The sequence below is a fragment of the Leuciscus leuciscus genome (assembly GCF_965113295.1).
Source record: "Leuciscus leuciscus genome assembly, chromosome: 4".
NCBI classification, from domain to species: Eukaryota; Metazoa; Chordata; class Actinopteri; order Cypriniformes; family Leuciscidae; genus Leuciscus; species Leuciscus leuciscus.
Genome location: NC_138728.1, coordinates 45,660,750 through 45,681,694, shown reverse-complemented (window position 1 = coordinate 45,681,694; position 20,945 = coordinate 45,660,750). Strand labels below are relative to the sequence as shown.

The 20,945-nt window shown below is 38.7% G+C and overlaps 1 protein-coding gene and 1 long non-coding RNA gene across 2 annotated transcripts in view; one reads left to right on the top strand and one right to left on the bottom strand.

Annotated features, from left to right (window-relative positions):
- Nucleotides 1–16,934, top strand: part of LOC309496045 (NACHT, LRR and PYD domains-containing protein 12-like) — a 40,801-nt gene extending 23,867 nt beyond the window's left edge. Inside the window, exons 4-7 of the mRNA XM_082165980.1 lie at nucleotides 204–377; nucleotides 5,188–5,361; nucleotides 12,050–12,096; nucleotides 15,539–16,934. Coding sequence (XP_082022106.1) covers nucleotides 204–377; nucleotides 5,188–5,361; nucleotides 12,050–12,096; nucleotides 15,539–15,720 — 577 coding nt within the window. The 3' untranslated portion in view covers nucleotides 15,721–16,934. The remainder of the gene's footprint in view (nucleotides 1–203; nucleotides 378–5,187; nucleotides 5,362–12,049; nucleotides 12,097–15,538) is intronic.
- LOC309496198 lies at nucleotides 507–5,208 on the bottom strand. Its single transcript, XR_014205054.1, has 2 exons — nucleotides 5,083–5,208; nucleotides 507–4,999 (listed from the first exon to the last, which is right to left on the bottom strand). It is a non-coding gene; the product is annotated as an uncharacterized lncRNA (long non-coding RNA).
- Nucleotides 16,935–20,945: the final 4,011 nt, after the last annotated feature.

Sequence of the window (20,945 nt, the reverse complement as noted above, 5' to 3'; positions counted from 1 at the left end):
TAAATGGGTGACTTGCTGGCCTAGACTGTTCAGAAAAATGAATAAATGTAATGTATGTGATGATATAAATTCTGGTTTGATGTTTTATGAAGAGAAAATTGTTTTAGCTTTGCCTACATCACTACAGTTAAAGGTATTTTAAAGCTCCATATTATAATAGCTAATAAGCATTACTATTGATGTTTGTTTTGTTCTCTACACAGGTTACAGTGCTGTAATCTCACTTTTCAGTCCTATAAACGTTTGTCTTCAGTTTTACAATCCTCAAACTCCTTTCTGAGAGAGCTGGACCTGAGTAACAATGACCTGCAGGATTCTGGAGTGAAGCTTCTTTCTGATGGATTGAAGAGCCCAAACTGTAAGCTGGAAATACTGAGGTGAATGGTTTTAAAATAATTAACTATGCTATAATCAGAGGCGGAATTAACCAATAAGTGAGGTAAGCGGCCGCTTAGCGCCCCCAAGAGACAAAACAACATTTGCAGGAATGTGTTTTTTTTCCCCCCATATATATACAAAAGTATGACTCACATGGACTGCACAAGTCTGGAAAAAATATTGCTTGGGGTGGGGGGGAGAGGAATTGAATGTATAAAGTTTGAATTTGCAAAATGACTTATGCTTCTATTTCATACATGGATTGCTTCTGATAGCACTGAACAAGCTAGCAGCGCCATCTAGTGGCTGTGAATGCTTAGCATCTCAGCCAGGTTTCAAAATTAACACCACACACCAAATTGCGATTAACTTGAAACAGTGTTACTTATCAGTTGGCTGGGATTTTTTTTCATGAATTCTAACAATGCATGGTTGAAAGAACAGGATATGGCTTAGTATGAAAATCAAATTGTGAAGGTTGTGATGTAATCGTATATATATATAAATTCTGACTGTAAGGACCAAGGTTAGAACTAGGCTGTGAGGGCTGAATGTTGAAGACTAATGATAAAGTAATTCCAAAACTGTAACTCCAATTTTTTTCCAAGGAGTCAATACAAAAAGCCAAGAGGGTGAGTGTTTCCCAAAAAGGTAAATTAAAAAACATCTAAAAATGTCAACAAAAACAAAACAAAAAAGCAAATGTCAGAAAATCAAACAGAGCAAATAAATCCAAAGAAAATCACAAGAGTAATTTATCAAAGACTGAAGAGGTTGATCTCAAAATATCAAAAAAAAATTATAAATTGGAACAGAGCTACTTACTACTCACAGGAAACGAAGCACAAGTAAGAACATTAACACATGGTATGATTGTGGGAAAATAAAAGGAAACACAATGAGGGCCTTTAGTGGCCAAAACTACTTAAAGGGATACTTCACCTCTGGAAAGATTAATGTGTATTTAAAATAGGTCATTTATGTAGAAGAAATGTGAAATAATTTTTTAATTTGGAGCTTTCTAGACTGAGAAAAGCCAGAAAATGTATTTTTGGCTAATGTGGATGAAAGACAACCACTCCCAGAATGCACTTGCTTCGCTGCGCTTGGAGGCCACTCCCAAGCCACGCCTACTGGTAAGAGAGTGCAGTTGAAAACAACAAGGCTAGGCTACTAGTGAGACTCCGTGACGAGTTTGCCCGGGATTTCGAGATCGCCCAAAATGTCCGGGATTCGACTTTTGCGTTCTACAGTCGCCATTCATTATGTTTACTGTGGCGAGCAGGACGAGGCTGAGAACCGTGGGAGAACAGCGCGAGGCCGGTGGCGTGATTACTGATGAGCTGTGAGACACTACATGTAAACATGTAAACATGCGTTCATGTAAACACTACATTCAGATTCACCAATCGGAATGAATTCAGTTAGATTGAAACAAAAGGTGTGCATGTAAACAATGAATGGCGACTGCAGAAAGCAAAAGCCGAATCCCGGACATTTTGGACGATCTCGAAGGCCGGACATGTCCGGGAAAAAGAGGATGGTAACCCCTACTACTCAGCTTTCTCCTACTACTCAGCCTTCTCCACAGAACAAGAGCCTGCTAGCTTAGCTTCCAAAGAAAGACGGCTGATACTGTGTACATTCTGTGAGTGAGATCCCACCCTCTATGGGCGGTTTGAGCACATGCGGGACAGCTCCTACTACTGGCTGTAGTCTTTAGCCTCTGGCCAAAAAATCCTCCGATGACGCAAAATTATGATTTTTGCGTCATCGGAGGATTTTTTCCAGACAAAAAATACATAAATCTCTCGTCTCAGGGGGATATGAGGGTAGAAAGCACGGTAATTCGAAAATACTACAGGTTTTCTACTAATACAAAGCTTAATGCTAAATCCTGAAGTATCCCTTTAATAAACCTAACACTGACATGCTCTGTGTTTCAGAGTGAAGCATGGCACTGTATTAATTTACACACAAGCAACTCATGATCCTGTGTTTTCAGTGTTTCAGAGCGACTCAGTTCACAGTAAATCAGTGGTCTCAAACTGAGCTCCTGGAGGTCACTATCCTGGAGAATTTAGATCCAACCAGCTCCAAAACACCTGCCTGGAAGTTTTTAGTAATACTGGTGACTTTGATTAGCTGGATCTGACATGTTTATTTAGGGTGGAGCTAAACTCTGCAGGGGGTTGGCCCTCGAGGAGCTGAGTTTGAGTCCACTGCAGTAAATGCTACTCCACATGAACTCCTGCAAGTGAGTTTGGGCTACTCATAACATGGATCTGAAAATGTTAAAATCAACTATTTTAATCCCAATTTTGTAATGAGAATTGTTTATAAATCTCTCAACAATTAATAAATATTAAGGTGTATCATTAGTGTTTTATTGTAATTAGCTCCCTGAGGTTTTCTGCTAAAATAAAATCTTAAGTTAGTTTAAATTTGAAGATATTTAAGGAAAATTAAGAATTTATTAGCTACTAGAATTCATTATAAATTAATGCATTTGAACTACTTGCAAACACTAATTTATTTTAAAATTTGCACACATTCACTCTTATTTGTATGACTGTTAATGTTTCTTATCTAAATGTAGATTATATATTTTCAATTCAATTCAAAACAATAAAATAAAATATAAAAAACAGAATAGTCAATTGAAATTACTGCTAACAGTTAAAAATAAGAAATACCTAATGAAAGACTGAAATAGGTATAAATATTTCTATAATAAAGTGCAAGGCCATGGTTCTTAAGCCTGGTTCACACGGGACGATTTTAAAATTGTCGGCCGATTTTCCAAACCTGAGAGACCCCACACACGGGGATAAAAAACCACGGGTCTAACAGTTTTGGTCGTACAGTGTGTGGTGCGCAGCCACACGGCAAAATCAACACATCACACACGAACCGATTTGACTCCCGAGCATTCCCAGATCAGACGGGAAATCGCGCAAAATACCTCGAGATCAAACGTGACTTCAGAGTAAACAATCATGGCGGACGAAGAGGATGCAGTGGCAATAGTTTGTAGTTTGTTTTTAACCGGAAAAAAACGTTATCAAAAGAAAAGGCGATGATCTCTGACGTCCACCGGACTTTCTGGTGCGCCATGCTGCCGGCTGTTTTGATTATATTTCCCGGAGTTTCCTCGCCACCTCGTCACCTCGCTTTCTGATTGGCTACACTCCACAGTCCACAGGCTGCGTGCTCGGGGGACACCACACACGAGAAGAAATCGGGCCAAATAAATCCAACATGTTGGATATCCCCGATTTGAGATCGGAGCGGTCCTGACGTCCTTCCGAGCAGACGAGAGCAGCCTTAACACACCACACACGGCAGGAATATCTGATCAGATTATTTTACGATAATCGGAGCATCCTTAAGATTGTCGGAAGGGCTGTATCGGGGCTAAAATCGGCCTAATTATCCTGCCGTGTGAACCAGGCTTTAGTCGGAAAAGGGTGGCTTGCCTGCTTCAGGTTGGTGGAGAGTTCCTGCCTCAAGTGGAGGAGTTCAAGTATCTTGGGGTCTTGTTCACGAGTGAGGGAAGGATGGAACGGGAGATTGACAGATGGATCGGTGCAGCTTCTGCAGTAACGCGGTCGATGTACCAGTCTGTCGTGGTGAAGGAGCTGAGCTGCAAGGCAAAGCTCTTGATTTACCGGTTGTGGCAAGGGGGGCATGGTTCCGCAAGGTCTGTAATGGGAGAGAGAGAGAAAGGAGACGAGCGGTGTAAGTAGGTCAAGTGCAAAAGACGAACACCTGTGTCTTGTTGCAGTAATTGGCGTGGAGAGACCTGATATAAGCTTCTGTGGAGTGAGAGAGAGAAGGACTGAGAACTTGTACGCCGTCATCAAGTGGAAAGAGTGGCTGACAACATTGTGGAATGAGTCTGAGCTGATCAAGTGGAAAGAGTTGAGCACAAGCTGTGGAAAGAGTATTAATGTGAGACTGTTTTTGGTGCTGTAGCGAGGCTATGGTGAATGCACTGTGTGCACTCCTTTTGTTTTGTTTATTGTTTTGAGTTTTCACAATAAAACGTACGAGTCCCAGTCACGCCGACCCCTGTCTTCTTCCTTCCAAACATTGAACCTCATCACACCGGTCGATCTACTTTCCTGCTCTCACCTATGGTCATGAGCTGTGGGTCACCACCTAAAGGACAAGATCCCGGATACAGGCGGCCGGAATGAGCATTCTCTGCAGGGTGCTCCCTTAGAGATAGGGTGAGGAGCTCTGTCACTCGGGAGGAGCTCAAAGTAGAGCAGCTGCTCCTCCTCATCGAGAGGAGCCAGCTGAGGTGGCTCGGGCATCTGTTCTGGATGCCTCCTTCCCGGGGAGGGATTATGTCTCCCGGCTGGCCTGGGAACGACTGGTATTCCCCCGGAAGAGTCTAGGGAGAGGGAAGTCTGGGCTTCTTTGCTTAGACTGCTGCCCGGCCCCCCTGGATAAGCGGAAGAAGATGGATGGATGGATGGATATTTCTATAATGCAAATAATCAGAAATGTGTCTGACGACTTAACTTCATTTAGAAAAGTAATATTTTTACTCTGGTACATTTCAGACACTTTTTTGACTGAGTCTATAGAAAATAACAGTTGCAAATACAAACTGCACTGGGATGAGTTTCACAAAAGCATCGTAAGCCTAAGTTGATCGTAGAACAATTGCCACCAATGGTCTCAACGATCAACTTAGGCTTATGATGCTTTTGGGAAACGCAGCCAAGGTCAGTGTGTGATAGTAACGTCTGATTGCCAAACTAATGTCATGTAGACTGTTGCTGTATGTCTTTGTAGATTGTCTGGCTGTATGGTGACAGAGGAAGGCTGTGGATATGTATCTTCAGCTCTGAGTTCAAACCCCTCACACCTGAGAGAGCTGGATCTGAGCTACAATCACCCAGGAGATTCAGGAGTCAAGCTGCTCACTGATAAACTCAACCATCCAAACTACAGACTGGATAAACTCAGGTATGTAGAGTTTTAAGCAACAACAAAAACAGCATTACAATCTTAACCAGTATTACTTATTACAAACCAGTTACACTTTATTATATATATTACATTACTACATTTACAAAAGTTTGCAGAGGTTTAGCTCTAGTTATGCTACGAGACTACTGAATGCTTCATTCTGATTGGCTGACGAAAATTCTAAAGTGTGCAATTATTTCCAGTAAACACACAGGTAAAGTAGTTCTAGGTCTTTACATATCACTTTGCAAAATTATTTCATTTATTTCAGAGGTCCTGACAGCCTATAACAGCAAAAGAACCAAAACGCACAAAGACTAAGAAAATATAACAAAGAATAGGATATAAATCACAAATCATTTCCAAGTTACAAAATAACTTTATTCACTTTCTCCTGCTCTCCCATAAAAACGCATACACATAGAGTAAAGACACACTCATACAAGTCCACAGAAATTTGTTGTCACGCTGCCCTTCTATTTCATCAGTAAAATAGTTTTGCAATTTATGTAGTATGGGACTGTGTTTGGTGAGGTTGCATGAGGTGATGCATGTGCACATACCTGGCTTTTCTTATTACAAAATATATGTTTTGGCATTTTGTGCAGATATAACATCTAGTATATATACAAATTAAATGAACCACAGCTCTGCTTTTCTCTAACCAGAGCATGTGAGTGTGATTGGCTGTAGATTGTTTCCACCTATTGCAACTGTCACTTCTGTCTGTGTATATTTTGGCTAGTCTGGCATTGGTGTAGTGTACTCTGTGAAGAATCTTGCATTGCATCAAACTGTGCCGGGCACATATAGAGTAAGAATGTTCTAAATCAATTATATAATCCCACTCTATTTCAAGTATAGTGACCACCAGCTCTTGTTCCCAAGTATTTTTGAGTGAAATAGAGGGGTCAGGATTTAATTAATCTATTTATTCATAAATTAGCACTTTTCTGTCTGAGCTAAGAGAGAGAAGGGTGTCAATTTTAGAATCAGGAGGAAGATTAGAAAACTGGGCAAACTGATTTTGTACAAAATGTCTGACCTAAAAGAAGCAAAAAAATGTGTTTTGGGAAGATCAAACCACTGTATCTAAAGGATATAAATATTCCCTTTATCATAAATGTCCTTGATGGTACTGAGACCCCTAGAAGACCAGTCACGAAAAACTGGATCAGAACATGATGGTAGTAAAGATAAATGGTTTACTATAGGAGCCAATGCTTCCTAAATTGAACCCATATTTTAAGAGTATTGGCTACTACTAAACTGCCAGAGAAATTTGTACAATTTATAGGAAGCTAAGAGTAAATCGCAGAATGAAGGGAGAATTATGAGGATGACAATTCCATTCGGAGTTTCTGAACACCTAAACAGGGTGTTCAGAAACTCTTGAGTAGTTGGTCCAATACAAAAGCTTATTGATATTACAGGCCCAGTAATACTGTTAACCCTCTGGAGTCTGAGCGGTTTTCTGGGCCCTGGATGTGTTCTGACATGCTCTGACATTAGTGCTTTTTTCAGTTATTTATAAACATGTTAATGGCAAAGGTGTAAATTCACTCTATATAGCACAAACAGGGCTACCAAAATATGTGATCACCATGCATGTATATGTTTTAATTTTTAAGAGAATAATGTTTATGCGTGGTTATTGAAAAAAATTAAAATGAAAGTTGCTGAAATATGACCACAAAACTCATAATAAATATGTGTCAATAAGACTTTTGACTAATGGATGTTGTTCCTTCGAGTTCTGGCTTCAAACTTATGTGAAAATAGTCTTGCTTTATCGTTCACATAAAACTATACATTGATTTAAATTGATGTAAAACAGGTTTTGCTTGGAAAGCCAATATGCGAGGGGGGCGTGAACGAGGAGTGGTTTACACCTGAAAATACAATGTCCCACCCACTCTGCATAATTAGACATTCATTCAGGTGTGACACTGACTGAGCCACAATGCAAGGACAAAAGATATATTTAGAAGAAGACTTATATTGACCATTTAAGATTTTGCTTACATCTATCTTGTAAATATGTTTTGCTATTTTATTAAAAAGGTTACAATTACAACATTAATTACAATTTCAACAATATTTCAAGTGTACTCTTTCTTTGTAAAAAAAATGATTATAGGCCTACATTTAATCTATGTATTCATTAGTTTGAATATAGCCAACAGTTGATGACTTTATTTTTGACAAAAATAGTATTTTATATAGAAATTGCTAAACAAAAGCTTATTTGATGTGGCAGTATATTCTACAGTAAAAACTGTACCCAAATCTAGTCAACAAAATGTTGTCTTTCATATTTCGCCTGACTGTAACGTTGTTTTTATGAAATATTAGGGCATATAAATGTTAATTTGCAGTTTAATACGTTGCTTATACAAATAGCCTACATTTCGATTTTTACTCATCTCAGTATAGCAATACAGTTTGCTAAAACATCATCATTCATTCACACACGCGATTTAAATTTAAACTGTCTTTTTGCGAGCTGTGGTAATCATTCATTCATAAAACAGAAACGCGATTCACGTGAGAAGGAAAAAAACGTACTACAGTTTTCCTCAGCTCAGTCGGATCCTTGCTCCTCGATACCCGCACTTCTGAGGGACATTTTCCATTATTATTATTCCTCACAGCGCTGTGAGACGGTGTAAACAAGTAATGATCTGAATAAACTTGTGTTTTCTCGAGCTGATATGTGGGCGTTCACAGTTTGTATGGGATCGTCTCAGTCATTTGCGTTTGAATAGCGCGCGCTCTCCGTGGGCGGGGCCGATTAAAACGTAATGAGATGAGATGAGCTCGACTGGAATCGCTCTCTTTTAATACAGATTTCACAAGATGAGAATATTTGTTTTTTATATAAATTACTTCATTTAAAAGAAGAGAATTCAAGCTTCATGCCTGTGTGTCTGTATGCCTGTTTGACTGAGTATTCGCTGAGTTATTGTTCATTTTCGGACGCGTTTCAGAATGGACTTCACTGGCAGAGAGAAGGCAGAACTCGCTTTGTGTTTATTTTTCTTTATTTGGCAAAAAGCACAACACTTTGTTTTTATTGTGAGTATACACAAAAATAATACACATTTAACAGAATCGATTGATGTATGAAACTCCTATGGAAAATCAAAGTCAACAGAGTATTTATGAGTTTCTTTTACACTGATAAAAAAAAAGCGAGCTGGTATCGCCGGCGATACCTCCGACCTCAGGGGGTTAAAAATGAACAGTCAAACTGTTAAAAAAGCGAGGCCCCCTTTGGGAGTTCGAGTACATTTTGCCTTATCCGTGTACACGTCAAAAATTGACACCAAAACTAGCCCACCAGCAATAATATCTGGCCCGTGTCCGCTGCCTGATTATTTTGATAGTGGCTGGTTCTGAAATAGATCTGTCATGACAGCAATAGTTACAATCACTTCGTTGTTAGTGATTTTGCCTTCAAAATAAAAGTACGAGAACGTTTTTGCAGCAATGTATTATCTTGAAATGAATTGAGAGCTTTTAATTAAAAAAGTTTTGAAAGACATTCAAAAGAGTCTGTGGATCGCTAGACACACCTCTAAAATAGCAGTCATGAAATGTGTGGTATGAAAAAACGAACAGTGAACCATTGAAATGTTTGCTTATAACGCAGGGCCTCAGCCCCAACATGTGAACAATAACAAAGTTATTCCTTTTTTGTCAAATTAGATTGACAAGACAATCAGCAAACAACTAATTTCTTGATCATGGATGCAGAACAGCTGGGGGTGCAAATGCTTATACTCCTGAAATGACAGAGTAAACAGGAGTAGGCTACATGAATAAAACTTAGATTAAATTCAGTAACTACGTTCAAAATACATTTTGGCCATTACACAGGCTTAGTAGGCTACTCTTAATGTGAAAACTGGCATCTTCCATCAGTCATGATTTTTTGGATGTTGGGTGATATGGATGTCACTTTAATCCGCAGACAGTTCTCCAGGTTTTTATGCGTGTATATTTTTATACCAAGGATTTTTTTCAAACTTACTTGCCTACCCCTGGTATAAACAGTAGCTGGTCACAAGAGCTAAGACTATGTAAACATTCACACATAGTTTGACTCTCAGTGGGAAGATCAAAGACCCCCTCACTTGAAACTATATTGAATCTAATCAATACATTTATACCATCATTTTCACCTTGAATGCCCAATACTGTGTAGTTTACCTTAGTTTTTAATGTGATGTTATATCAGGATGTAGGATCAGCAGATCTTAAACAGATTCTTACATTTATAATCACAAACCATCTCTCATAAGAATAAAGTATATTTATGATGCAATGCTAATTGACATAAATTGTATTACACAAAGAGTACTTCAAAATAATATACTATGTCTCATTCTGTAATGAGAAGCCACTTCAGATCCCAAATGGAAATTATTTCAAACACTCGACTGATGTTATGAAGTGAGTTTGGAGTAAAAACATGTAATATTTGGCGCGTTTTGCTTTTCAAATGCACATCATAAGTGACTCAAACTCATAGTGCTTGCAGAGATGGAGCAGCGTTCACTGAAGCGATCAAGCTATTCTGATCACACTGACGCTCCTCACTATGAAACTTGTCACTATTATTGTTTAGCAGAATGTAAACATGTAAGTTTGAGCAGATATTCACTAACACAGTGTATTTCACAGTAAACACTGGTCTAAACATTCTAATATTCATCATATTACAGTGTAAACACTCATATTAATTTTATATTGTAATGTTTTATATTATGGAGCATAAAAACATACTTGTGTCGTACACTTATATTTAATTAGCATTGAAAGGTTGCTTACCTTCCTGTATTTAATATTTCAACATGTGTTTCATGTTTCAGTCTATTTCACACACTTTCACAAACAGTTCTATTATACCTAAATTAAACTCAGTACAAAGGGGGAAAAGTTTTTTTTATCTTTTAAATCCCTATGTGCAAGAATGTTAATATGGGCGGAAGTCAACAGCACATAATTGCCAAAATGTCAAATTAGTTATTTTATGCATTTAAATATAATACATTTTTGTTTGAACTTTACAAATTAACGTAAAATTAGCGCCTATCTTCTATTACAAATGCACAGTGCTCACATTTATTTGTGCATCAAAAAATTACATATCAGCTGGTGCCTTATATTGTGATCTCACATAGCAGAATATTTTAGTCCAGAGACATGTGGCACATACTGAATTTGTGACAAGTGAGTAAAATTAACACTTGTCAAGCACCAAATGAGAGTAAAAATCGGCGTTGGCGAGTGTTGATTTCTAACAATGTAATATTGTAACAACATGAGCGTGAACAACGCTCTTTACAGTTAACGGGACAGTACTGCATTAGTCTTTCCAATGTAAATATTCAAGCGCTGAATAACCTAAAAGCCACGTCTCTCACAGAAGTTGAGCTCTCTTTCATGCCCTCCTGCGCTTGAATGGACAAATTCACTCAAAATTATGTCAAAAAACCACTAGACCCAGACCCAGTTATGGCTATTTTTGGTGTCAGTAGTGACAATGTGGAGCTTTCTAAAAAACAGTGTATTGTGCTTGGAGTTGTCACACTCTTAGCACGTAGATTGATTTTGCTCAACTGGAAACAAAAAAAATCCACCTCACTGCTCTGCCCTGATTAGAGATGTTATGCACCACCTTCAACTCGAAAAGATTACATTTTCCTTAAAAAAGAAGACTGATATTTTTTATGTAGTATGGAAACCCTTTATTAATTATTTTAATAAGACAGCAATAATTGAACCTTAACTCAAGAATATCACTGCACACTGTATCTGCAAAGTGAATTTTGTTGGAGTTTTTCTTTGTGCCAATGTAAAAAAAAAAGTATAAAGAGAATGTTTAAAAAAAAAAAGAAAACAATAAATTAATACTTTAGTCAAGTTCGGCACCTGAAAACTATGTCATGCCTGAAGACTGTCTATTTCATTATGTATTGTATTTATATGTGCTTTTGCTTTTAATTTGATTGTTAGATCTTATTTTATTACTGACTGTTTACTTGTCTTGTAAAAATGTTGGCTATTAAATTTGTATTAGTTAAGCTAGTAGTTTTAGCTGTGGTATCGAAATTGGAATAGAGGATTGTGAATTTACACAAGCATCTAAACTTTTGGTGTCATAACTGCCTGTTTTTGTGTCATGACTGGTAACAAATATTTTCTTAAGTCACCGGCCATTGGCAGGTGTGACAAAAAAGTTAGGTTTAGGCCCTGGGCGCATATATAACAAATACATGCATGCAGTTTTGACGTAGCTTTAATCAGCTTTTTGGTTACTTCATGGCTTAACTGATGACAGAACTACGACATTACTTGTTTACTGCCAATACAGACACATATCGTCCATTCTGTCATCTTTTCCGGTGTCTGTCACCTCCGACCACGGCCTGTCATGTAATTTGATTTATGATGTGCAGCAAGCTCTGCTCACAAGTTCTCCTCACACATCTAACATGCTGTATATAGGTAGTTTACATGATAAAAAGTGTTGTGGCTAAAAAATTATATTAAATCATCATCACTTCGTAAGAGACACTCTGAATCAAATTGTCTTTTAGTGAGTGTGTGTGTGGGTGAGTGTGTTTGTGTGTGTGTGTGTTTACTGATTAACTGTGACACTGCGTGTCTTTTGTAGTGTGGATCATGGAGGAGAGATCAGGATTACAGCAGGAGTACGCAAATGTACGTATACACACAAACACACTCTCTCTCTCTCTCTCACACACACTCACACTCACTGTCTCACACACACACTCACTTTCTCACACACACTCACACACACACACACACACACACACACACACACACACACACACACACACACACACACACACACACACACACACACACACACACACACACACACACACACACACACACACACACACACACACTCACTCTAACACACACACTGTAAAAGATCAGACAGTTTCACAATTGACCAATCGGTAAGCCCCGCTCCCCTTAGTTACTGTTGCGAACTCGGACAAACAAATGGAGTTGCTAACTGTCTTACAATGCTGCTGTCAAAACCTTGTCCCAAGATGTTTTTGATACATTTTGGACACAGAAGGACCACCTCTCGTCGAAGAGCATTTATGTGGGACTTACATATTGCCATAGAGGGATATATGAAAGATTTAAAATAAATATGGTGGATAACAAGATTCATTTGGAATGCAAGCGAGAGAAGCCTCATGTTACGTTCATCACGATCACAGATGAACAACATCCAGGATCAACACTGTTCATATACCACAGTGTGAGATTAAATGAATGTACATTTACCAGTTTAATATGGAGTGGCACTGAAATGTAGATCCTTTGTTTATGTGTTTATAACCTACACTGTACATGATGTGAGAACAGTTAGCTATTTGGGTTTGTACGTTTGCATGGACTCTTTGTTTTTAATTGTAACTTAGGGTTTTTATCGATTGTTTACACACATTTTCTGAAAGCATGCCTCATATTCTCAGAACTCTACACACAAATCAAAAAACACACACACAATGGGCAAAACCCCTCAATTCTCCTGCAAAATGAAATTTTACATTCAAAACAATGTCATTTCTTCTCAAAATGGTATTTTGTTTTCAAATGACACACGCAAACCATCATATGAATAGACATTTATAAGAACCAGTTGAACACTGATGTGCTCAATGTAAAACACTATGATGAATGGAAAACACTTCTTCTCCATTCATCATTAATGACTTAGGCCTTTTTTTGTTCAGTGTTACACTTACTACAGACAGTACATACATAAGTGTGTTGTAAAATATTTGAGAATATTGTTTTTATACTCAGAACACACAAATACACTGTAAAAAATATATATTATTTTTCCCACAAAAACAATGTACACAGTGTACATCCCAACCAACACAAAGTTGTACATACAGTGGTCGACATACAAAACAATAGAGGAATTGACTGTATACAGTTACAGTAAAAAAATTAAAATCCAATGTTGGCATCCATTGCACCATTGAAGAGCTCACCTGTTGAAGAGCTCACCTGTTGAAGAGCTCACCTGTTGCCCTTTTATGCTAAAGCTCTGATTGCTAATTGTAAAACTGTGTGACGGGTGTTTGCCCATGTGATGAGTCAGTGTGCATATTTGAATGGCAGTGTGTTCCTTGTGAAAACAAGAGATTTTCTGCATGCAAATTGTGCCAAAAGCAGAGAATTGTGTGTAGTGTTTTGAAAAAAGTGTGTTTTAGAACTGCAATTTGAGTGTAAAGCAGGAATTGTGCTTGTAGTTTAGCAGAATTGGTTCAGGGGGTTGGTGAATGAGTTACATGTTGTGGTCATTGTGTCTCAAGTACCAGAATTTGTGCGTAAACAATTGAGAAAAACTGTAATATGACAACCAGAAAATGAACGTTTTCATCTTTATTGGGATTGGGGTTGAATCCTTAGGCAACCAGGTTACTGCGCCCACATCATTGATAAATGAACCGGGCTTCAGTCGCTGATAAATGGTCCGTTCGCACAAATCTTAACACACTTTTTAAAACGAGCTGATCGCGCACACTACGGTGATTCAAAACATGAATACCCATACACATCCTCTCAGGATACCTGGAATCATCAGTGTTACTAGAACCCCAGGCACATCGTTTTACCATTTTTGTAGTATAAACACCATCAAAACGATGGAATCGGATCTTCCAATGTTTCTCTTTGGCGCTAAAACCTAAAGTTGTCCGAGTTCCGGTCCCCGTGCAACTAATACTCAACTGCCACTGGATCATCTGCGTTCGAGGGGAGGGGCTTACCGATAAGTCAATTCCTTATTACAGAAAGATCTTAACTTTAGAACCCTATCTTATCTGTTTGGTAACCATGGCAATTTCAGTTAGAACCTCATTTATGACTAAATCTATTGCAGAATGACATTTCTTAAAGCTGCAGTTGGCAAGATTTTTTTTGATCATATTCACTGAAACCGACACTATGCTCCGACAAAACAACATAATCAGCCGGTTTTAGAAAAAAAACCTGCGCTTCTACCTCCACCTGGAGCCTGTTATTCATTTAGCAGAAATCCACCGCTCCCGGTTCTTCTGGTCCAATCAGCACAGGGCTGTGTGAGATCTGGCTGTCAATCACAATTCGTGCACACGCCACAGATCCCCCCTCCCCCTCGCGCACGTTACAATATCACATGCACACGCCTGAAGTTCGCAGGTGTGTTGGATTGTACAAAGCATGATGGCGGACAGAAAATCTACTAACAAGCTTCCAATTCCTCGGTTAACAACCAGAGCTAGGAGGTCCAAAACAACCAAGTTCTCAATGGTGTTGATCGATGCTGAAGAGATGGACGCGTTCACAGAAAATCTGGTGCACACGCACTGACGAGCACAAACTCGATGAGAGGGTGCTCGAGAGTTGTAAACATTCAAAATTTTGGCTAAGTTGGCTAAAATGCTGCCGGCATTTTGTCAGTCAAAAATAGTCAATCTCCGAATGCAAAGTAACAGGGAGGAGATGGAAAGCTTCTAAAGCTTAGTCCATATAAATTCACGGCTAATTTGTTGTTTTGTCGTTAGTAAAAATCAATATTGACCTTGTATTTCCTCATTTGGAGTCAGTTAATTCGCATTCGGAGATCGACTATTTTTGACTGACAAAATTCCGGCAGCCGGAAACAACAACAGCTACAGTGAGTTGTTCAAAACCTTTCTTTTTACTAAACTCTGTGTACACAAACAATGTTCTCAATGCTGGAGTTCATGTGTAGAGCCGCTGGTGATACTTCCAGCAAAGTTTCATGTTGTGTCGAGCCTTCTTAGTGTTTTAAAAATAGCGATTTTGATGCTATCATAGTAGTGACCCTAGCACTCCCATTCAAATGGCAATTTGAGCAAAAACGAAAATACGGTCAATCTTAAAAGTGGCGTTTCCATCCTAATTATGCCTTTAAACGAAAGTTTGCCTCGGGTAGATTCACAAAATGACACTAGGTTGCATTTTGGCGAAAGTTACGCTTTAAGATTTGCTTCTGTAATATGAAATTGTGAAAAACCCTAAATGACCTTCAGTCAGATCTGAAATTAAGACTCAAGATAGAAAGTTTCTGTAATTCACTGATGTGTTTTCTCTCCATCAGATTCTCATCAGTTCACTCTGGATCCGAACACAGTGAATAAACTCCTCCGTCTGTCTGAGGAGAACAGAGTGGTTACATTCACAAACACAGATCAGCTGTATCCTGATCATCCAGGCAGATTTTATTTATATCCTCAGGTGTTGTGTAGAGAGAGTGTGTGGACGCTGTTACTGGGAGATTGAGTGGGTCAGGAGTGTGTTAATATCAGTGTCATATGAGAGCATCAGCAGGAAGGGATCGGGTGATGAGTGTGTGTTTGGACGTAATGATCAGTCCTGGAGTTTGTCCTGCTCTCCCTCCAGTTACTCATTCATACACAATAACATAAAGACTGAACTCCCTGTAAAGCCCATCTTCAGGAGAACAGGAGTGTGTAGAACAGGAGTGTGTGTGGATCACAGTGCAGGAACTCTGTCCTTCTACAACGTCTCTGACACACTGAGCCTCATACACACAGTCCAGACCACATTCACACACACACTCTATCCTGGGTTTTATGTTTATTCTGGATCATCAGTGAAACTGTGTTGATGAATCAGAATAGACTGTAGAGAGATTCTACCCATAATGCTTTGAGCTACATGATAAATCAGTAACAAGTCAAGTCATCTTCATTTATATAGCGCTTTTAACAATGTAGATTGTTCCAAAGCGGCTTTACAGAGATACAAGGATAGTTTAAAGTAACAGAGATTGTTTTGGCTTTATAGCAGTTTTTGAATAAAGTTATTTTCCAGCTAAAGTTAGTTTGATTGATTCACTTCCGTCGCAACGATCATTAGTTATTAACTTAGGGGCCGCTAACACGAAAGGCTAACACCGTTTTAACAGGAAACTCTACACAGACTTTAAACGCGAAACTTGTGAGAATGCTGATGGTGTGCACATGCGTATTACGAGTTCAGTCTATTGGTATTCGCGTTTGAATATATGTGCGCAGGTTTGTAATTCCCTACAAACCAAGCCTTAAGAAACTACTTGTCTGGCCTTAACATTTTTGATACAGAATTTTATCACTTCGGGGGAGATACGCGAACTGAATTTTCTGCAAACAGTGAGATGTTATAGAGTCTCTTATTCTCTCTTCATTACATTAATACTAATGTAAAATAACATGACAGAATAAATGTGTGTACTGAATCCTCATATAGACAGTAAGATCAGTGTGTGTTTGTGAGTCACGATGAGTGATGGTGTGTGTCTGTGCTTTTCTCAAACTATACTTGTGTTTATGGAAATCAGTCATTCAGTTCTTATTGTAGTGTCATATTAATCATATTTATTATTACTATCAAAATTACCTTTCAATGAAATGTATCATTCAATAAAACATGTTATTTGTTGTAAAATTGATAAATGTCAATGTATTAATAAATGTGAAATATATAAACCCAAATCATCTGATCATACTGTAAACAATTGATCAATTATTCTAATATAATCCAGTTTACTTTAAATAAACCTCCTCCTGAACAGAACTGATTTACAGACCTGCTGTTATTGATAAAAGGGGAGTTCCACTGAGTGGTTCAGGGAAGCTTCCTTAACCAAGGCAAGGCAAGGCAAGGCAAGGCAAGCAAAGGCAAGTTTATTTATATAGCACATTTCATACACAATGGCAATTCAAAGTGCTTTACATAGAAGAAATAAAAATAATAAAAAGAAATAAGAATAATTAAAACAGTTTAGAAAAATAAAATGAAATACAGTACAGTACAGTCGGACGAACAGTGGCACAGTGCTCATTCAGTAAATGCATAGCTAAACAAAAGTGTTTTGAGTCTGGATTTGAATGTGACCACTGTAGGAGCACATCTGATCTCTTCTGGAAGCTGGTTCCAGCTGCGGCTGGCATAATAGCTAAAAGCAGACTTACCATGCTTAGAGTGAACCCTTGGTATTTCTAGCTGATATGATCCTAATGATCTGAGTGATCTGTTGGGTTTATATTCAGTGAGCATATCTGCAATGTATTGAGGTCCTAGGCCATTGAATGATTTATATACCAGTAATAATACTTTAAAATCAATCCTAAATCTAACTGGGAGCCAGTGTAAAGACCTGAGGACTGGTGTGATATGTTCATATTTTCTGGTTCTGCTCAGAATCCTGGCGGCAGCGTTCTGTATGAGCTGCAACTGTCTTATGGTCTTTTTGGGAAGGCCAGTGAGGAGTCCATTACAATAATCCACCCTGCTGGTGATGAAAGCATGCACAAGTTTCTCTAAGTCTTGTCTGGAAACAAAGCATCTAATTCTTGCAATATTTTTCAGGTGATAGTATGCTGATTTAGTTATTGCTTTGACATGACTACTGAAACTAAGGTCTGACTCTAGTGTCACACCAAGATTCCTGACTTGATTTTTAGTTGTTTGACCCCTGGAGTGAAGGTATGCGTTCACCTTGAGAACTTCATCTTTGTTTCCAAATGCAATGACTTCAGTTTTATCTTTGTTTAACTGAAGAAAGTTTTGGCACATCCAACTGTTGACTTCATCGATGCATTGGCACAGGGAGTCAATGAGGCTGTAATCGTTAGGCGATAGGGCTAAGTACAGCTGTGTGTCGTCTGCATAGCTGTGGTAAGCAATTTGGTTCTTTCTCATTATTTGGCTCATTGGGAGCATATACAGGTTGAACAGGAGTGGCGTAAGAATTGAGCCTTGAGGGACTCCGCATGTCATGGATGTCCACTCAGACGTATGGTCTCCTATACTCACATAATAACCTCTCTCATCTAAGTATGACCTGAACCATTTTAGGACTATCCCAGAAAGCCCCACCCAGTTTTCCAGCCTGTCAAGAAGTATGTTATGATCGACAGTGTCAAATGCAGCACTGAGGTCGAGTAGTACCAGCACTGATAATTTGCCTGAATCAGTATTTAAGCGAATATCGTTTATTATCTTTATGAGCGCTGTCTCTGTGCTGTGGTGCGGTCGGAAACCAGATTGAAAATTGTCAAAGTATCCATTCGAGCTTAAGAATTTGTTCAGCTGATTGAAGACAACTTTTTCTATGATCTTGCCTATGAAAGGAAGATTTGAGATCGGTCTATAGTTGCTTAATATGGTCTTATCCAGATTGTTCTTTTTCAGGAGGGGCTTGACAACTGCAGTTTTCAGGGAGTTTGGAAAACTCCCAGAGAGAAGTGAGGCATTTACCACTTCTAGAAGATCTGCTTCTAAACTGTTTAGCACACTTTTAAAAAAAGATGTGGGAAGTGTGTCAAGAGCGCATGTTGATGTTTTAAGGTGCTGTACGGTTTCCACCAAAATTTTGCCATCAATTTTATTGAAATCAGACAAAGTTACTACTTTCTCAGGTGGTCTGATCTGTCTGACCCCAGCGCAACTCAAGGATGTGCTGATCACCTTTCTGATATTATTGATTTTGTCAGAGAAGAAGGAAGCAAACTCACTGCACTTGCTGTTTGAGAGCATTTCACTGGGAATCTGGCTTGGGGGGTTTGTCAGTGTCTCTACAGTAGCAAAAAGAGTGCGTGTGTTGTTTAAATTGCAGTTTATAATATTTGAGAAGAAAGTCTGTCTAGCTTTGCCTAGTTCCATATTGAAGATGTCTTTGTAGATGTTATAATGGACTACAAGTTTTGTCTTCCGCCACATGCGCTCTGCTTTTCTGCATTGTCTTTTCATATTTTCATATTTTGCACTGCTGTTGAGTTTCTCCAAGGTGCTTTCCAAGGGTTTCTCCAAGGTGCAACCACTGAGACCTCGCAGCCCATTGCTTCAGCCAAAGGTTCATTACTTGAAGCTTCATTCAGCATTGCTCACTAGTGACACCTAGCTACTGTGCAAAGAAATGGCAGACAAATTAATTAATTCGGAACCAGTGACCCCCTCCCTCCCTGTTTTGTTTTATTTATTTATTTATTTATTTATTTTCTTCTCACTGTTAATCTCTACAACCTTCAATTTGCAATAATAAAAAGACCTGAGCAAACATTTGTCCATTGCCTGCGTATAATATAAAATATGTATATTTCTCTGTCTGAATTTACTTGAGCAGAGACAACTGTCACACACCCACACAGTTAATTAATTATTCATAAATTGTTTGGATAGTGACAGTATGAACAACAAAAGTGACACTGTGTTGAGTGCAGTGCTTATGGTGGAGGGAGTGTAATAAAGTAAACTGCAACAGAATAGTCTGGGGTGGTAAAAATTGTTTCTGGGGGTTATTGTGCAGTGAACTGTTACTAGTTTTAGTGCAGTGTTGTGCTTATGGGACTGGGGATATCGAGGAGCAACCTGCAACACTGCAGTTTGGGGTGGGTGAAGGAAGGATTACAATAGATTTTTATTGAGAAACAGAATTATTTCAAGTGTCTTGGGGTTTAGACGATTCCTCTTCTCGGACAAAATCTCTCCAGCCACAGAGGATGCAGGGGAACATAATAATGCCAGTGCCAGCTGGTATAAATGAGGATCCTGATGCTTCTGTTGAGCCCAGACAGGGGAGGATCTCCTCTTTCTTGCTGGCTCCATTACCAGGAAAAAGGAAGAGGTCACAAAAAGCAAACAAATCCAAAAGAGCAATCCAAATCAAAAAGCAGTCTAGCCCAGATCCAAAAATCCAAAGCAATCCAAATACTCTTAACTAATTAATATAACAAGACTATAATATAGCTACTATAATTAATAATAACAATATACTATTAACTATTCTAACCTAATAATGTAATAATATACAGCCCTAACACATATATGACACAATAACGACAATGACAATGATAGTTATCTAACTCTCTGACTCTCTGACACTACTACAACTGCTTCTACTACTCCTGCAACACCCACAAGGTGGCGCGAGATTCGAACCCCCTTTTGCCGGAAATGACACTCAGACCGAACCGATGATGTATCCACACAAACCGAGGCCTCGTTTGTCATTAGTCACGTGATTTTCACGTTAACAACACAAGCCTTGAATCGCGGCTTCATCTGGCATGCCCATTTTTTCTCGACACAAGCTCCGATGCCTCGGTTCAAATGTCACATCACTATGGATCCAGTATATCGTCTCTTCCTTCTCAGCCAAGGTAACTGTCCAATTGAGGAGTATGTGAGGGAGTTTTGTGAGCTTTGCCATGGGGTGGACTTTTGTGATGAGATCTTAACCCTCTGGGGTCTGAGTGGTTTTTGGGGTCCTTGAGATGTTCTGACATGCCCTGACATTTGTGTTTTTTTCAGTTGCTTATAAACATATTAATGGCAGGGCTACCATAATATGTGAGCAACATGCATGTACATGTTTGTATTTTTGAGAGAATAATGTTTATGCATGGTTATTGAAAAAACTAAAAACTAAAGTTTCTGAAATAAGGCCACAAAACACATACTAAATATGTGACAATCAGACTTTTGACTAATTGATGTCATTG